This window comes from Mandrillus leucophaeus, unplaced genomic scaffold (genome assembly GCF_000951045.1).
Source record: "Mandrillus leucophaeus isolate KB7577 unplaced genomic scaffold, Mleu.le_1.0 Scaffold1114, whole genome shotgun sequence".
NCBI classification, from domain to species: Eukaryota; Metazoa; Chordata; class Mammalia; order Primates; family Cercopithecidae; genus Mandrillus; species Mandrillus leucophaeus.
This window is the reverse complement of record NW_012099366.1, coordinates 271,222-286,319: the sequence shown is the minus strand read 5'-3', so window position 1 is coordinate 286,319 and position 15,098 is coordinate 271,222. Positions and strand designations below refer to the sequence as shown.

The 15,098-nt window shown below is 44.0% G+C and overlaps 1 protein-coding gene across 1 annotated transcript in view; it reads right to left on the bottom strand.

Moving 5' to 3' along the window:
• Positions 1-848: 848 nt before the first annotated feature.
• MFAP1 (microfibrillar-associated protein 1) overlaps positions 849-15,098 on the bottom strand; it is a 19,946-nt gene continuing 5,696 nt past the window's right edge. Inside the window, exons 2-9 of the mRNA XM_011993831.1 lie at positions 13,208-13,427; positions 10,958-11,087; positions 10,511-10,698; positions 9,257-9,365; positions 8,995-9,155; positions 5,785-5,944; positions 1,730-1,819; positions 849-1,630 (exon numbers count right to left, since the gene is read on the bottom strand). Coding sequence (XP_011849221.1) covers positions 1,448-1,630; positions 1,730-1,819; positions 5,785-5,944; positions 8,995-9,155; positions 9,257-9,365; positions 10,511-10,698; positions 10,958-11,087; positions 13,208-13,427 — 1,241 coding nt within the window. The 3' untranslated portion in view covers positions 849-1,447. The remainder of the gene's footprint in view (positions 1,631-1,729; positions 1,820-5,784; positions 5,945-8,994; positions 9,156-9,256; positions 9,366-10,510; positions 10,699-10,957; positions 11,088-13,207; positions 13,428-15,098) is intronic.

Genomic DNA, 15,098 nt, shown 5'->3' with positions numbered 1-15,098 from the left:
TGTCTGTAATTCCAGCTTCTCGGGAGGCTGAGGCAGGAGAATCTCTTGAACCCAGGAGGTGGAGGTTGCAGTGAGCAGAGATTGCGCCACTACACTCCAGACTGGGCAACAAGAGTGAAAATCCGTCTCAAAAAAAAAAAAAAAGTTAATCAGCTTGGACCAAGTCACACTTCTTGAACTAGTTTCCTCAACTATAAAACTGTAACAGCCCCGGCCAGGCATGGTGGCTCATGCCTATAATCCCAGCACTTTGGGAGGCCGAGGTGGGCGGATCACGAGGTCAGGAGATCGAGACCATCTTGGCTAACACGGTGAAACTCTGTCTCTACTAAAAATACAAAAATTAGCCGGGCGTGGTGGCGGGCGCCTGTAGTCCCAGCTACTCAGGAGGCTGAGGTACTCCAGCCTGGGTGAGAGCTGTCTCTTTAAAAACAAAACAAAACAAAACAAAACAACCAAAAAAAAAAAACCTATAACGGCCCCTGAGTCTGCTGTATGGACACTCAAATGGCAGTTACAGACATCTCACCAAAAGAATTTGAAGGCCTTACCCTCATTCTGACTTTAGGATAATTTTTAGATTGTATCCCACACAACAGTGACTTGTACCTATGTTCATCTTTATGTATTTACCACCTCATAGTAATTATTTCCGTTCATTTTTATCATACGACACTAAACTATTTGATTCCTCCAGTGGGACATTTAAAGGATGTGAAAGGCCTTGGTCTTCTCAAACACATCTGTATTTGCTCATGGAATAAATCCAGGTGCAACCTAAAGCCCAGCTAGTACCTGAGCTTGTTTCTGACATCAAAGGGAATTATCAAAATGTGTGAAACACCTTCTGCCTGACAATTCTGTTATCTTTTACTTCAATAGGCAATTAATACTTGTCAGCCTGGACAATTTATTTCCAGTATCATGCTAAAAATCTCGTGTGATTCTTTTATTTCTTGACATGCACACATACGTGGATAAAAAAGTATGTACACCTAGAAAAATGGACTCCAAGCAAAAATGGAAAACATGTTTCCATAAGCTTAGATTTCCTGGTATATTACTCCTAAACCTAAGGTAGAAGTAATGCATTGTTCAGTTACATGCCCACTTTTCTAACCCAAGCTAAGGGCTGGAAAAAGAAACTCAGAACAGTCCCAAGTAAATATGGGAAACCATAGTAGTGATAAAACCTAAGATTTCTCAGAAATAGTCTTAAGTGGGAAGCCTCTAATCCTACCTGGACAGTGCTTTCCTATGGGTTTCTCAGCATGAGTCCAAACCTCACAAAGCACCTTCAAAGTCTGGGCTACCCAGTATCACAAGTATAGCAGTAGGTCCAATAGCTGGATACAGGGGCCAAGGAAATAATGAAAAAAACAAATCAGGGACCAGATGCTGAGACTTCCCCTTGTGTTCCACAGTTGGAAGAATATGCAGCTGGACCCTAGGTAGTTTTCCGCTTCTTGGCAGATGGCCGCTCAAATACATCGCGTACCCCAGCTGCCTTTTGTTTGAAGAACTTTGTGTTCTGGGCACTCTCTTGGCCCCAAGCTGAGTCAAAGGAGGTGGTATCTTGATCCACAAGGTGAGTGTATTTGGTGCGACCTGAGCGTCCAAAGTTCTTGACCTGAGGGAAGGACGGATCATAAGTTACACCACCAAACAAACCATGCCTCAGCTATCAATACATTACTTTTCTCTGTCATGTTATTAAAGTTCCCCATACCTGCATGACTTTAGGAAGAATGGTTTTATTGAAATGATCCTCCAGGGTAGGAGCGCTGAAATCTCTCTTGTATACTTCTTCATCCTCATCCTGTATAAAAAAAATCTTATCAATCTTGTGGCTTTATTTCCTATATATTCAAACCACAAATTTATTAAACTCTACAATGAGGGATACAAAGAAAGCAGAGGGTATTGAGCCTTTCTTCAAGAGCTTACATCTAACTGAAGAGACGATATATATATATATATTTTTTTTTTTTCTAAGACAGATTCTCGGCCTGTTGCCCAGGCTGGAGTGCACTGGTGCAGTCTTGGCTTACTGCAACCTCCGCCTCCTGGGTTCAAGCAATTCTCCTGCCTTGGCCTCCTGAGTAGCTGAGACTACAGGTCCATGCCACCACACCCAGCTAATTTTTTGTATTTTTAGTAGAGACGGGGTTTCACCGTGTTAGCCCAGATGGTCTCGATATCCTGACCCTGTGATCTGCCCGACTTGGCCTCTCAAAGTGCTGGGATTACAGGCATGAGCCACCACGCCCAGCCAAGATGGTATTCTTTTTCCTTTGTTGTATTGTCTGTCTCTCTTTTTTTTTTTCCCTGAGGCAGGGTCTCATTCTGATGTCCAGGCTAGAGTGCAGTGGTGTCATCACTGCTCACTGCAGCCTTGACCTCCCAGCATCAAGCGATGCTCTCACCTTAGCCTCCTGAGTAGCTGGGACTACAGGCACATGCAACTATGCCTCATTTTCTCCTTGAGTGTAGATGTGTCTTGAGGGTTGGCTTATTCTCTCTGCACTCAGTGTGTTAGTTTACTCATGTGACTTCAACTCTGCATAGGCCTCTCAAATCTCCAATCCTGGATTTTCTACTGGCTTTCATATATCATAAGTTGGATATTTTATTGGGACTTGAAACTCATGTCTAAAGTGAAAACCATTTATTAATACCTAACCTTTCCACATCAACTTCCTCTCTTTAACTTTTCTGTTAGTAGGACCAGCATACTCTTCGATTACCTAGATTCAAAACTGAGTAAGTGTGCATTTGATCAGTTGCCACATCTTACAAACTCTTGTCACCTGGGTTATTAGTTTTCCCTACTATCAGTCTTACATACTGTCATTGCACTGATGTTTCTAAACTGTAACTCATAATCTTTGCCTGGCCCAAAAAACTTCAGTGATTCTCTATTAAATGAATGCAACTCCTAGGCTGGGCACAGTGGCTCATGCCTGTAATCCCAGTGCTTTGGGAGGCCAAGGCAGGTGGATCACGAGGTCACGAGTTCAAGACCAGCCTGACCAACATGGTGAAACTCTGTCTCTACTAAAAATACAAAAAATTAGACCTGGTGGCGCACACCTGTAATCCCAGCTACATAGGAGGCTGGGGCAGGAGAATCGCTTGAACCCAGGAGGTGGAGGTTGCAGTGAGCTGACATCGCACCACTGCACTAAAGCCTGGGCGACAGAGTGAGATTTCATCTCAAAAATAAATAAATAAATGAATACAACTCCTCTGTGTAGTGATCAAGGCCAAATATTATACAGCCTTAATCCACCTTTTCAGTTCTCTTTGCCACTTCCCTTCACAGCTGATGCTTTCTGCCTCCACTCCTGCTGGTCTCCACCTGGAATGTCTTCCCAGCACTGAATGTCAAAAAGTCTATACATCTTGGCCGGGCACAGTAGCTTACGCCTGTAATCCCAGCACTTTGGGACACTGAGGTGGGCAGATCACCTAAGGTCAGGAGTTCAAGACCAGCCTGGCCAACATGGAGAAACCCCGTCTCTACTAAAAATACAAAAACTAGCGGGGTGTGGTGGTACACGCCTGTATTCCCAGCTACTTGGGGCACTGAGGCAGGAGAATTGCTTGAACCCGGGAGGTGGAGGTTGCAGTGAGCTGAAATCACGCCACTGCACTCAAGCCTAGGTGACAAAAAACCAAAAAACAAAAAAAACTATACATTTTAAATGCTTAAATGTTACAACCTTTATGTCAACCCTTTCAATCTTCTACCAAATATAATCTCTCTCGTCAGAACTCCTACAGTACTTTACTCTTACTTATGTTACAGTGATTACGTATTCTCGCTAACAGTGCTCAACAGTTACCTCTGCATAGTATATGCACTAAAGGTTACCTACTCAATGAAATAAACAACATTAGTAAGGCTGGATCCAGTTGCTCTTGCCTGTAATCCCAGCACTTTGGGAGGCCAAGGTGGGAGGATAGTTTGAGCCCAGGAGTTTGAAACCAGCCTGGGCTACATAGCAAAACCCCATCTCTACAAAATAAAAAAAAATAATTAGGTGTGGTGGCACACACCTGTAGTCCCAACTACTCAGGAGGCTGAGGCAGGAGGATTGCTTGAGCCCAGGAGAATGAGGCAGTAGTGAGCCATGACTGCACCACTGCACTCTAGCCTGATAGTAATATCACAATGCTGTGATACAGATTTATAAACCCATATGCTGAAGGAAATAAAAATACCACTATCTTGTTTAAGAAAGACTTTTAAAAAAAATTTCTTTTGAGACAAAGTCTTGGTCAGTCACCCAGGCTGCAGTGCAGTGGCACGATCACAGATGACTGCAGCCTCAACCTCCCGGGCTGAAGCAATCCTTCCACCTCAGCCCCTCGATAGGTGGCACTATAGGCATGCACCACCACGCCTGGCTAATTTTTGTATTTTTTGTAGAGATGGGGTTTTGCCACATTGCCCAGGCTGAACTCCTGGGCTCAAGTGATCTGCCGGCCTTGGCCTCTCAAAATGTTAAGATTACAGGCATTAGCCAATGTACCCGGCCCACCAAAGGACTTTCACATACACTTTTCTCATGTATCTTAACTAGCAATGAACTGCTTCTCTAAGAAGCTTGATTATTAAAGCTGTGAATTGCTTAAGCAAAGAAACTTTATGACCGAAGCAGTACAAGAATTCATAATCTCCACTGAATAGAAAGCCACATCTGCTGGAAAACTACGTAAGCAGACAGTTCCTGCTAATCAGATAGACCTGAAACTGATTTTGGAGGGTGGTAGGGAAGCTACCACTGAAGTTTTAACAGCATCTGCAGTGAAAGGCAGGAATTCAGTTGCAGTGGGGATATTTAGAATTTGCCACACAGCACTTGAAAAAGCTAGTCTAGTTTTTGGTACAAACTGCTTTAACACTAGGAAATTATAATAAACCATACAGGATTAACAGATTGCTATTTTGATCTTAGTCTTTATATGAAAAACAAAGATGATGGCCCTCCACCTAATGGTTACAGAATAAACCATTCTTTTGTTTAGTTACTCTTGGGTACTGTCAGTTCAGAATGAAGTGAACTTTCTACCACACAAAAGTGAATTAATGTAAAGCTATTTGCAGAGTTTGGTTTTCACAAAGTGGAGGACCTAATTCGTCCCCTGTCTATACAGATCACTTCTCTATTTCATTTCATCAATTTATCTAAGGCTGAGGACAATGGCTCATGCCTGTATTCCTAATACTTTGGGAGGCTGAGGTGGAAGGATTGCTTGAGGTCAGAAGGTTAAGACTAGCCTGGGCAACATAGTGAGACCTGGTCTCTACGAAAAATTTTAAAAAATAGCAAAAAAAAAAAAAAAAAAAAAAAAAAAGTGCCAGGCATGGTTGTGCATGCTTATAGTCCCAGCTACTCTGGAGGCTGAAGCAGGTGTATCCCTTGAGCCCAGGAGGTCAAGGTTGCAGTGAACTATAATCGCACTACCGTACCCCAGCCTGGGTGACAGCAAGACTTCCGTCTCTCAAAAAAAAAAAAAAAAAAAAAAAAGGCTATTGCATCATTTCCTCTTTTTGAGAGTTGGAGCCAAAAGAGAGAACAGTTGATGCTACTTCTATAATCCAATTGCTGATGCTTTTCTCTGAGTTTATATTGTTCAGAAGGAAAAAACAAATGAGAAAGCTGACCATTGGCAAGTGGAAATAACATTCCAGAACATTCTTGAAGAGAAAAAATAATTCAAAGTTTCTGAGTTATTCCTACTGCCCAATTTTCTGACTCTCTTTTCACTTCTTACCATGAAGAAGGCACCCCGGTGATAATACTTCTGTAAGAACTTATATTTGCCTTTAACGGCTTTGTTGGTAATGACTTTGCCATTTGCCCGAAGTTCAGCTCTCCTCTCTTCCTCAGTCAGGTTTCGCATGCGTTCAATTTCTGCTTTCTCCTTCTCAAGCCTGTCCAGGGAGCAAAACAATTTATTGGTACTGTTACAGCTTTAGAAAGACCAAATTATCAAAAACAACAGTCCCATGTTATTTCAAGTATTAGTCACCTTCTTTAATTCTAGTCATTGCCTATTAGGAATCAAGATCAAGAGCTCAATAAACAAAAGGGTGAGTTAGTCTTCATTATGTTTGCCAGACTAGGTATTGCCAACTTCCAAAAGTTGATTCTAGCTCTTTTGACATTCAGACATACTATTATTGCTGGGTTTTGCAACATTATGAATTCTCTTTCCCTAAAAGGTCTTCTTAGCTTAAAAAAAAAAAAAAAATCAGTGAATTTAAAATAACTGTCCAAGGCTTTGCTGGTATTCCTTTATGTAAGTGTATCATAATCATATAGGTGCTTGCATGTCACAAACCAAAGATTACCATCATCAATTAGATTGCAGTAACTTTTTTTTTTTTTTTTTGGTGACGGAGTCTTGCTCTGTTGCCTAGGCTGGAGTGCAGTGGCGCCATCTTGGCTCACTGCAAGCTCCGCCTCCCGGGTTTACGCCATTCTCCTGCCTCAGCCTCCCAAGTAGCTTGGGACTACAGGCGCCCGCTACCACACCCGGCTAATCTTTTTGTATTTTTAGTAGAGACAGGGTTTCACTGTGTTCACTAGGATGGTCTTGATCTCCTGACCTCATGATCCGCCCACCTGTGCCTCCCAAAGTGCTGGGATTACAGGCGTGAGCTACTGCGCCCGGCCAGATTGCAATAACTTTTTAGCCAGTGTTGGGGAGAGAGGGGGTGATATCCCTTTTCTCCAAAAAAATGCATATACACACATAATTTTGTGTACAATTTTATTTTATTTTTTATTTTTTTGAGATGGAATCTCATTCTGTTGCCCAGGCTGGAATGCAGTGGCACAATCTCGGCTCACTGCAACCTCTGCCTCCCAGGTTCAGGAGATTCTCCTGCTTCAGCCTCCTGAGTAGCTGGGATTTACAGGCGTGTACCACCATGCCTGGCTAATTTTTGTATTTTTAGTACAGACGGGGTTTCACCATATTGGACAGGCTGGTGTCAAACTCCTGACCTTGTGATCTGCCCACCTCGGCCTCCTAAATTGTTGGGATTATAGGCATGAGCCACCATGCCCAGCCTTGTGTACAATTTTAAAGGGCACTTGGACTCCTACTCCTTCAGGTCCAGGATAAAAACCTTAGAAACTACAGGCTGAGGGCCAGGCGTGGTGGCTCATGCCTGTATTCCCAGCACGTTGGGAGGCCGAGGTGGGTGGATCACCTGAGGTCAGGAGTTCAAGGCCAGCCTGGCCAACATGGTGAAACCACGCCTCTATTAAAAATACAAAAATTAGCTGTGTGGTGGCATATGCCTGTAGTCCCAGCTACTTGGAAGGCTGAGGCAGAACTGCTTGACCCCCAGGGGGTGGAGGCCAAGATTGTACCACTGCACTCTAGCTTGGGCGACAGAGTGAGACTCCGTCTCAAAAAAAAAAAAGAAAAAAGAAACTACAGGCTGAGGATGGAGTTATCTATTTATTGTGTGTAGCTCATATTGAGGCAAGTTTTCTTTTTTTCTTTTTTCCAGATAAGAGTGTCACTCTGTCACCCAGGCTGGAGTGCAGTGGCGCTATCTCAGCTCACTGCAACCTCTGCCTCCTGGGTTCAAGCGATTCTCTTGCCTCCACCTTCCAAGTAGCTGGGAATAACATGCAAACACCACCACACCAGGCTAATTTTTGTATTTTAGTAGAGAGAGGTTTTCACCATGTTGACCAGGCTGGTCTCGAACTCCCAGCCTAAAGTGATTCGCCTGCCTCAGCCTCCCAAAGTGCTCGGATTACGGCGTGAGCCACCACGCCCAGCCTAGAGTTATCTATTGATGGTTTCCTTTGTAATCCGGGATTACCCTCTTATACCTAATAATTTATAGGAATGAGTGATGCAGCTCAGAAATGATTCTGCTTGGGCCGGGCGTGGTGGCTCACGCCGTAATCCGAGCACTTTGAGAGGCCGAGGCAGGTGGATAACCTGAGGTCATGAGTTCGAGACCAGCCTGACCAACATGGTGAAACCCTGTCTCTACTAAAAATACAAAAATTAGCCAGGTGTGGTGGCACATGCCTGTAATCCCAGCTACTTGGGAGGCTGAGGCAGGAGAATCACTTGAACCCAGGAGGCGGAGGCCACAGTGAGCTGAGATTGTGACACTTCACTCCAGCCTGAGTGAAAAGCAAAACTCCATCTCAAAAAAAAAAAAAAAAAAGATTCTGCTCTAACATAGTGTAGATTATTTAAGTGCCACAAATGCTTCCCCTCACAGTATGCATGCCCCTTTTCAAAAACTATGACTTTGCTGCTTCTCCTATCCAGAGGTGGAGTCTGTTTCTCCACCTGCTTAAAGCTAGGTTGGCCTTGTGACTTGCTTTGACCAATATGTGGCAGGATTGATGTATGAGTTCTGGAACCTAAGTGTCAGAAGACCTTGCCCTCTTAGAATGGTACCCTGAGACTACTATGTAAGGAAGCCAGTCTAACCCAATGAAGGATAAGTGAGGCATCCTAACTGATAGCCACCACCTACTACTAGACATGTGAGTGAAGCCCTTTTAAGTTTCTAGCCCAGTCAACTGTCTAGCTGGATACAACGACATAAGTGAGCCCACGTGAAATCAGTAGAGGAACTGTTCAGCCAACCTCCAAAATTGTGAAAAGTAATTGTTTTTTCAAGTCACTTAATTGTGGGTTGGGTTGTACACAGTAAGAGATAACTGCTAACAGTTACTAATTTTTGTGTCTACTAGGAAACTAAGGGGAGCACTGGCTGGCACTCTATTATGAACACACGTCGACAAAGTGTGTTTCTCTTCCCTGATTTCACTGTAACAAGTGAAACTCACATTCCAATTATAGGAAACTCACCCAGCAGCAAGAACTCTGAAGATGGCCAGAATGGAACTCACTGTAGGTAATGAGTCTCAGAGCTATCCTACTAGAAACCTGTTCCACTAGCAGCATTAACTCTAGGCTCATCTTTTTACTCACGCTTCTCGATCTTCTCTGTCCCTCTTGATTCTTTTTAGCTCCCGAACTTTCCATGCCTCATATTCCTCCTCGTCATTTTCATCATCAGTATTAAGTGCATCCAGTGCAGCCAAGGATCGCTTGTTCTCTTCCAGCTCTTTCTTGGTTTCCTCTTCGACAATCTGGATAGGGAGAACAATTCGGCTTGGACTTCCTTACTCTCCTCAGACAAACCTGATTACACTATTTCTTGTACTCAATCCTTGGAACCACTCCCCAGTACCTTGAGTGTGTACTTGCGCCTCTCCTCTGCCAGGCGTTTTGCTTCCTGCTCCAGCTCCTTCTGTTTCAATGCTTCAGCTTCACGTTCTTGAACTGTCACTCGGTCCTTCCTGCATCACAGAGGTCCTGTTAATTGCCTAAAGTCCTTAGAGTGGAGTGCTTTGTTCCCCTAGACCTAGTCCCATCCAAATGAGACGAAACCAAACTCTTTGGCTCTATTATTTTCAAAGAGCAAAAAACGTTGAGTCATCCCAGGTCTTTTTTTTTTTTTTTTTTGAGATGGAGTCTCACTCTGTCTCCTGTGCAGTGGTGTGATCTCAGCTCACTGCAGCCTCTGCCTCCTGGGTTCAAGCAATTCTTTGCCTCAGCCTCCCGAGTAGCTGGGATTACAGGCGCCTGCCGCCACACCTGGTTAATTTCTTTGTATTTTTAGTAGAGATGGGGTTTCACCATCTTGGCCAGGCTGGTCTTGAACTCCTGACCTCGTGATCCACCTGCCTCAGCCTCCCAAAGTGCTGGAATTACAGGCATGAGCCACTGTGCCCGGCCATCATCCCAGGTCTTTGGAGCACTAAAATCATGTTCATCTTTGAGAACTGCCTGGACAGCAAAGAACCTGCTGGCCTGTAAGTAGGAGGATTTCTAGCCATCAAGAAAGGAATAGGAATCTGCTCGTTGAGTTTAATTTTGTGTTTAAAAATATATGGCCTTGGCTGGGCGCGGGGGCTCATGCCTGTAATCCCAGCACTTTGGGAGGCTGAGGAGGGTGGATCACCTGAGGTCGGGAGATCGAGACCAGCCTGACCAACATGGTGAAACCCCCTCTATACTAAAAATACAAAATTAGCCAGACGTGGTGGCGCATGCCTGTAATCCCAGCTACTAGGGAGGCTGAGGCAGGTGAATCGCTTGAAATCGGGAGTTGGAGGTTGTGGTGAGCAGACATGACGCCATTGCACTCCAGCCTGGGCAACAAGAGCAACACTCCGTCTCAGAAAGAAAGAAAGAAAAAAAAAAAAAGGCCTTGGACAGATATATGCTCTATAACTGAAAAAAGAGATGTGAAAACAAACTCAGGTTCTCTGCTAACACCAAGGTACTCCTCAGCAGCTCGTCTGGCAAGGCTACAGCACTAGCAAAAGCACTTTCACTCAGTGCTTAGATTTCAGAATAGCACAACAGAAAACAGACTTTTGTTTCCACGCCTGGAAAGTGGTAATTAAGTGGATTCAGATCTGGCTTGTGAGATACTTACTTTCGAATGAAGACTGGCTTAAGGCGAGGCTCCATCTCATCTTCACTGTCTGTGTACTCTTCATACTCAGACTCTGATTCTGACTCCTCTCCAGAACGTCCCTCATCTTCCACTTCCATGACTTCCATCTCTTCATTTTTTCTCTCCTGTGCTCGCTGACGCATCATGCCACGCCGCCGTTCTATTTCCTGTCAAGTCATATATGTAAGCCAGTCAGTCAAATGGCCTATGGCTTTTTGTTTTAGTCTCATCAAACCCAACAAATTCAAATGTAAAAAAATACAACTTAGTACCATTCTATTTTTAGTCCTATCCCAACAAACAAGGAACATGATCAGAGTCCTGCCGAAAGCAGTGATCTCATGTTTTTAAGGCTTCAACAAATGAGCACTGGCGTCAACTTTTTCTTATATCCAGAAAAAAACTCCCCATGTTCCTTTATCATACCTCATCATCAATCTCCTCCTCCTCTTCTTCACTGCTATCTTCTCGTTCCATGCGCCAAGCATCTCCTTCTACTTCTGAGTCACTCTCTCCTACCACTTCAGGTTCCACTATTTTCCGATGTCGAGCCAATCTGAAAAACAGTATCTCCAAATGTAACACCAATGTCATAAAAATGAAGTAGCATCAACCGCATTTCCACAGCCACACAGTACATTATGTTTGCCTTCATTAATACTGAAGTCTTTTTTTTTGAGGCAGGGTCTTGCTCTGTCACCCAGGCTGCAGTGCAGTGGTGCGATCTTGGCTCACTGCAACCTCTGCCTCCCAGGCTCAAGTGATCCTCCCACCTCAGCCTCCTGAGTAGCTGGGACTATAGGCATGCCAGCACACATGACTAATTTTTGTATTTTTTGTAGAGACGGGGTTTTACCATGTTGCCCAGGCTGGTCTTCAACTCCTGGACTTTGGCAATCTGCCCGCCTTAGCCTCTCAAAGTGCTGGGATTACAGGTGTGAGCCACCATGTCCATCCAATATTAAAGTATTGAGGTGGGGGAAACTGAGGTGCAGATTAAAGAAACTAGACTAGGATGTCAGAGCAAATAGTCAAGTTTGGCCTGAAATACTAAACGTATGTTGAGGCATCCTAAGGCACCACAGCAAGCCAGCAAACTCATAGGGATGCATTGGGAATTTTTTTGAGACAGAATCTCACTGTTACCCAGGCTGGAGAGCAATGGTGTGATCTCGGCTTACCACAACCTCCCCCTCCCAGGTTCAAGCGATTCTCCCTGCCTCAGCCTCTTGAGTAGCTGGGATTACAGGCGTGCACCACCACACCCGGCTAATTTTTGTATTTTTACTAGAAAGGGGGTTTCGTCATGTTGGCCAGGCTAGTCTTGAACTCCTGACCTCAGGTGATCGCCTGCCTTGGCCTCCCAAAGTGCTGGGATTACAGGCGTGAGCCACCGAGCATGGCCTGCATTGGGATATTTTCAATAGCTCAAGGTAATTCAGTTTCAACATTAAGTCATATTACATTCCTTTTGAGAATATCGTATCTTCGTGAAATTGGGTTTTGGTGGCTGCTGTGGTAAAAAGTAAGTATAGTGTGAATATCAATATAAAACAAGACATGAAAAAGTGACAGTGCTGATTCCAAGGTCTGCAAGGCTGTCAGTGTCCAATAGGCACACAAATTCCACTAGTAACTGTGGTTATGTGAGAATGAATAAAAGTGTTTTTTTCCCCATGGGCACTGTAATTTTATTTTTTTCTTTTTCTTTTTTTTTTTTTTTGAGACGGAGTCTCACTCTGTCACTCAGGCTGGAGTGCAGTGGCATGATGTCGGCTCACTGCAACCTCTGCCTGCCAAGTTCGAGCAATTCTCTGCCTCAGTCTCCCAAAGTAGCTGGGATTACAGGTGCCCACCGCCATGCCTGGCTAATTTTTTTGTATTTTTAGTTGAGATGGGGTTTCACCAAGTTGGCCAGGCTGGTCTTGAACTCCTGACCTCGTGATCCACCTGCCTCAGCCTCCCAAAGTGCTACGATTACAGGTGTGAGCCACTGCGCCCGGCCATGGGCACTGTAATTTTCAAGTGGCAAAGTTATTAGGACATAAATACTTATTAAGTTACTTGGCTCTAACTACTTACTAACTAAAACAGAACTGTTTTGGCCCAGGAGCTCTGTGAAAAAACCCCTGGGACAATTATGAACGGTGAAAGTTCAGGACCCCTGGTCTGCTCTATTAAGGTAATGTCTCAATCAGTATATAACATACAAAATCCCTCACTGGGAGACTTTCTACAATGAGACCTTTATGAGGTCTTTTCTCCTGCTTCAGTGTCATTTCCCCTTATTAGCATTTAGAATAAGCAGATGTATAAAATCAATTTACCAAAGTTTATAAAACATCTTTGTGCTAAAAAGACTCCCCTCAACAGCCAACGAATGGTCTGTGTTTTCTATTCCCATAAGGAGTTGAGTAGGTCCTTTAGGCCAGAAGTAACCTGCTGTTTTCTGAAGCTGCCACTTTGTAACTTTGGTCATGTAACTTTCTTAGCCCCTTTGTGCTCTTAGTTTCCTCCTTTTGTGAAATGGGGATAATAGCACCTATTTCATAAAGCTATTGTATGGATTACAAGAATTAGCAAATGTCAGCTACTTGGCAGTACTATTCAAGTATTAGCTATTATTATTAAGCTGTAGAGGTTCATGTTCAAGTAAAACACAATCACAGACATTACCTCTCTTCCACATCTTCACTAATACGGTTCTGTAAACGCCGTAGCCGGGGGTCACTAGATGAATCCTCCTCCTGTTCCTCAGGCTCTGCTTCTTGTTCTTTGGCTTTCTTAATGAACTGAAATTCTTCATCTTCCTCATCTGAGGACTCCATAGGGGCATAGTCTGGCCTCTTTCCGGACACATAACGCTTTACCTTCACTTTTTCCATTGAAATCTCACCTGGGTGAGAAAAATAACTTATGTTTCAGTAGCCTGTTTCTCAATGTGCTTCATCCCATCATGGCCTTTGCAAATAGAGCCCGTTATTCATAGTAGACAAAAGTCTAAGCAGGAGAAGAAAAGAGCCACTACCCAACCATCTATTCATCTAATAGTGTTTTCCTACAAAGGCCAAGTCATGAGACTGCCTCCCTGTGAAAGCCAACACTGATGATAACGAGGCTTACCTTCAGTACAATGAAGTGGAGGAAGGTAGGCAGTGAAACAGTAGAAAAAAGTCCCCCGCAAAAAGGCAGACTGCATCCATCACAAATTCATGGCATCCCACCTCAACTATACCCTTAAATAAATTATTTGTAACAGTGCCCACCACATAGTAAGGATGATTTCTGCAGGAACATAAAACTAAAATGCTGCTCAGGCATTCTTGTAGTTCCCTCTGGGATTTCCACGGCAGCCTTTATAACATATTACCACATGACTCAATATTCCAATCTTACTTATTTCTACCTTCTTTTCCTTTACCTTATGTGTTATCAAACCTGCAAGAGTAGGTAATCTGTTATAAATACAATTCTTTTTTTTTTTTTTTTTTTGAGACGGAGTCTCGCTCTGTCGCCTAGGCTGGAGTGCAGTGGTATGATCTCGGCTCACTGCAACCTCCGCCTCCTGGGTTCAAGTAATTCTCCTGCCTCAGCCTCCTGAGTAGCTCGGACTAAAGGCATGCGCTACCATGCCCAGCTAATTATTTGTATTTTTAGTAGAGACGGAGTTTCATCGTGTTAGCCAGGATGGTTTCCATCTCCTGACCTCAAGATCCGCCCACCTTGGCCTCCCAAAGTGCTGGGATTACAGGCGTGAGCCATAGCACCCAGCCTACAAATATAAACAATTCTAGTGAACAAGGAGAGACGGTGAAAACTAACCAACTTATTTTATGAGTATAACCTTGATAACCAAATTGGACAGTTCAAAGGAAAACTTTAGGTGGATTTCACTTACAAACACAAATACAAAAATATTAAATAACATAAGAGCAAATTTATCCCAGCGATATAAAAACTACCAAAAAAAAAACCCGAAACAAAAAACCCCTAAGCCAACACAACTTATTAGAATTTAGCTCAAGACTACAAGAATAGTTTAACCTTAGAAAATTAATGAGGGGGCCAGGTGCGGTGGCTCACGCCTATAATCCCAGCATTTTGGAAGGTTGAGGCAGGAGGACTGCTTAAACCCAGGAGTTCGAGACCAGCCTGGGCAACAAAGTTAGACCTTGTCTTTACTAAAAATAAAAAAATTAGCTGGGCATGGTGGTGTATGCCTGTGGTCCCAAGCTACATGGGAGGCTGAGGTGGGAGAATCACTAGAGTCCAGGAGGTTAAGGCTGTGGCGAGCCGTGACCACAGCAAGGCACTCACTTCAGCCTGAGTGATACAGTGAGAACCTGTGTCAAACACAAAAATATATATAGCTGGGCACAGTGGCTCATGCTTGTAATCCCAGCACTTTGGAAAGCCAAGATGGGCAGATCAGTTGAGGCTAGGAGTTGGAGACCAGCCAGGCCAACATGGCGAAACCCCGTCTCTACTAAAAATACAAAAATTAGGCCGGGCGCGGTGGCTCAAGCCTGTAATCCCAGCACTTTGGGAGGCCGAGATGGGCGGATCA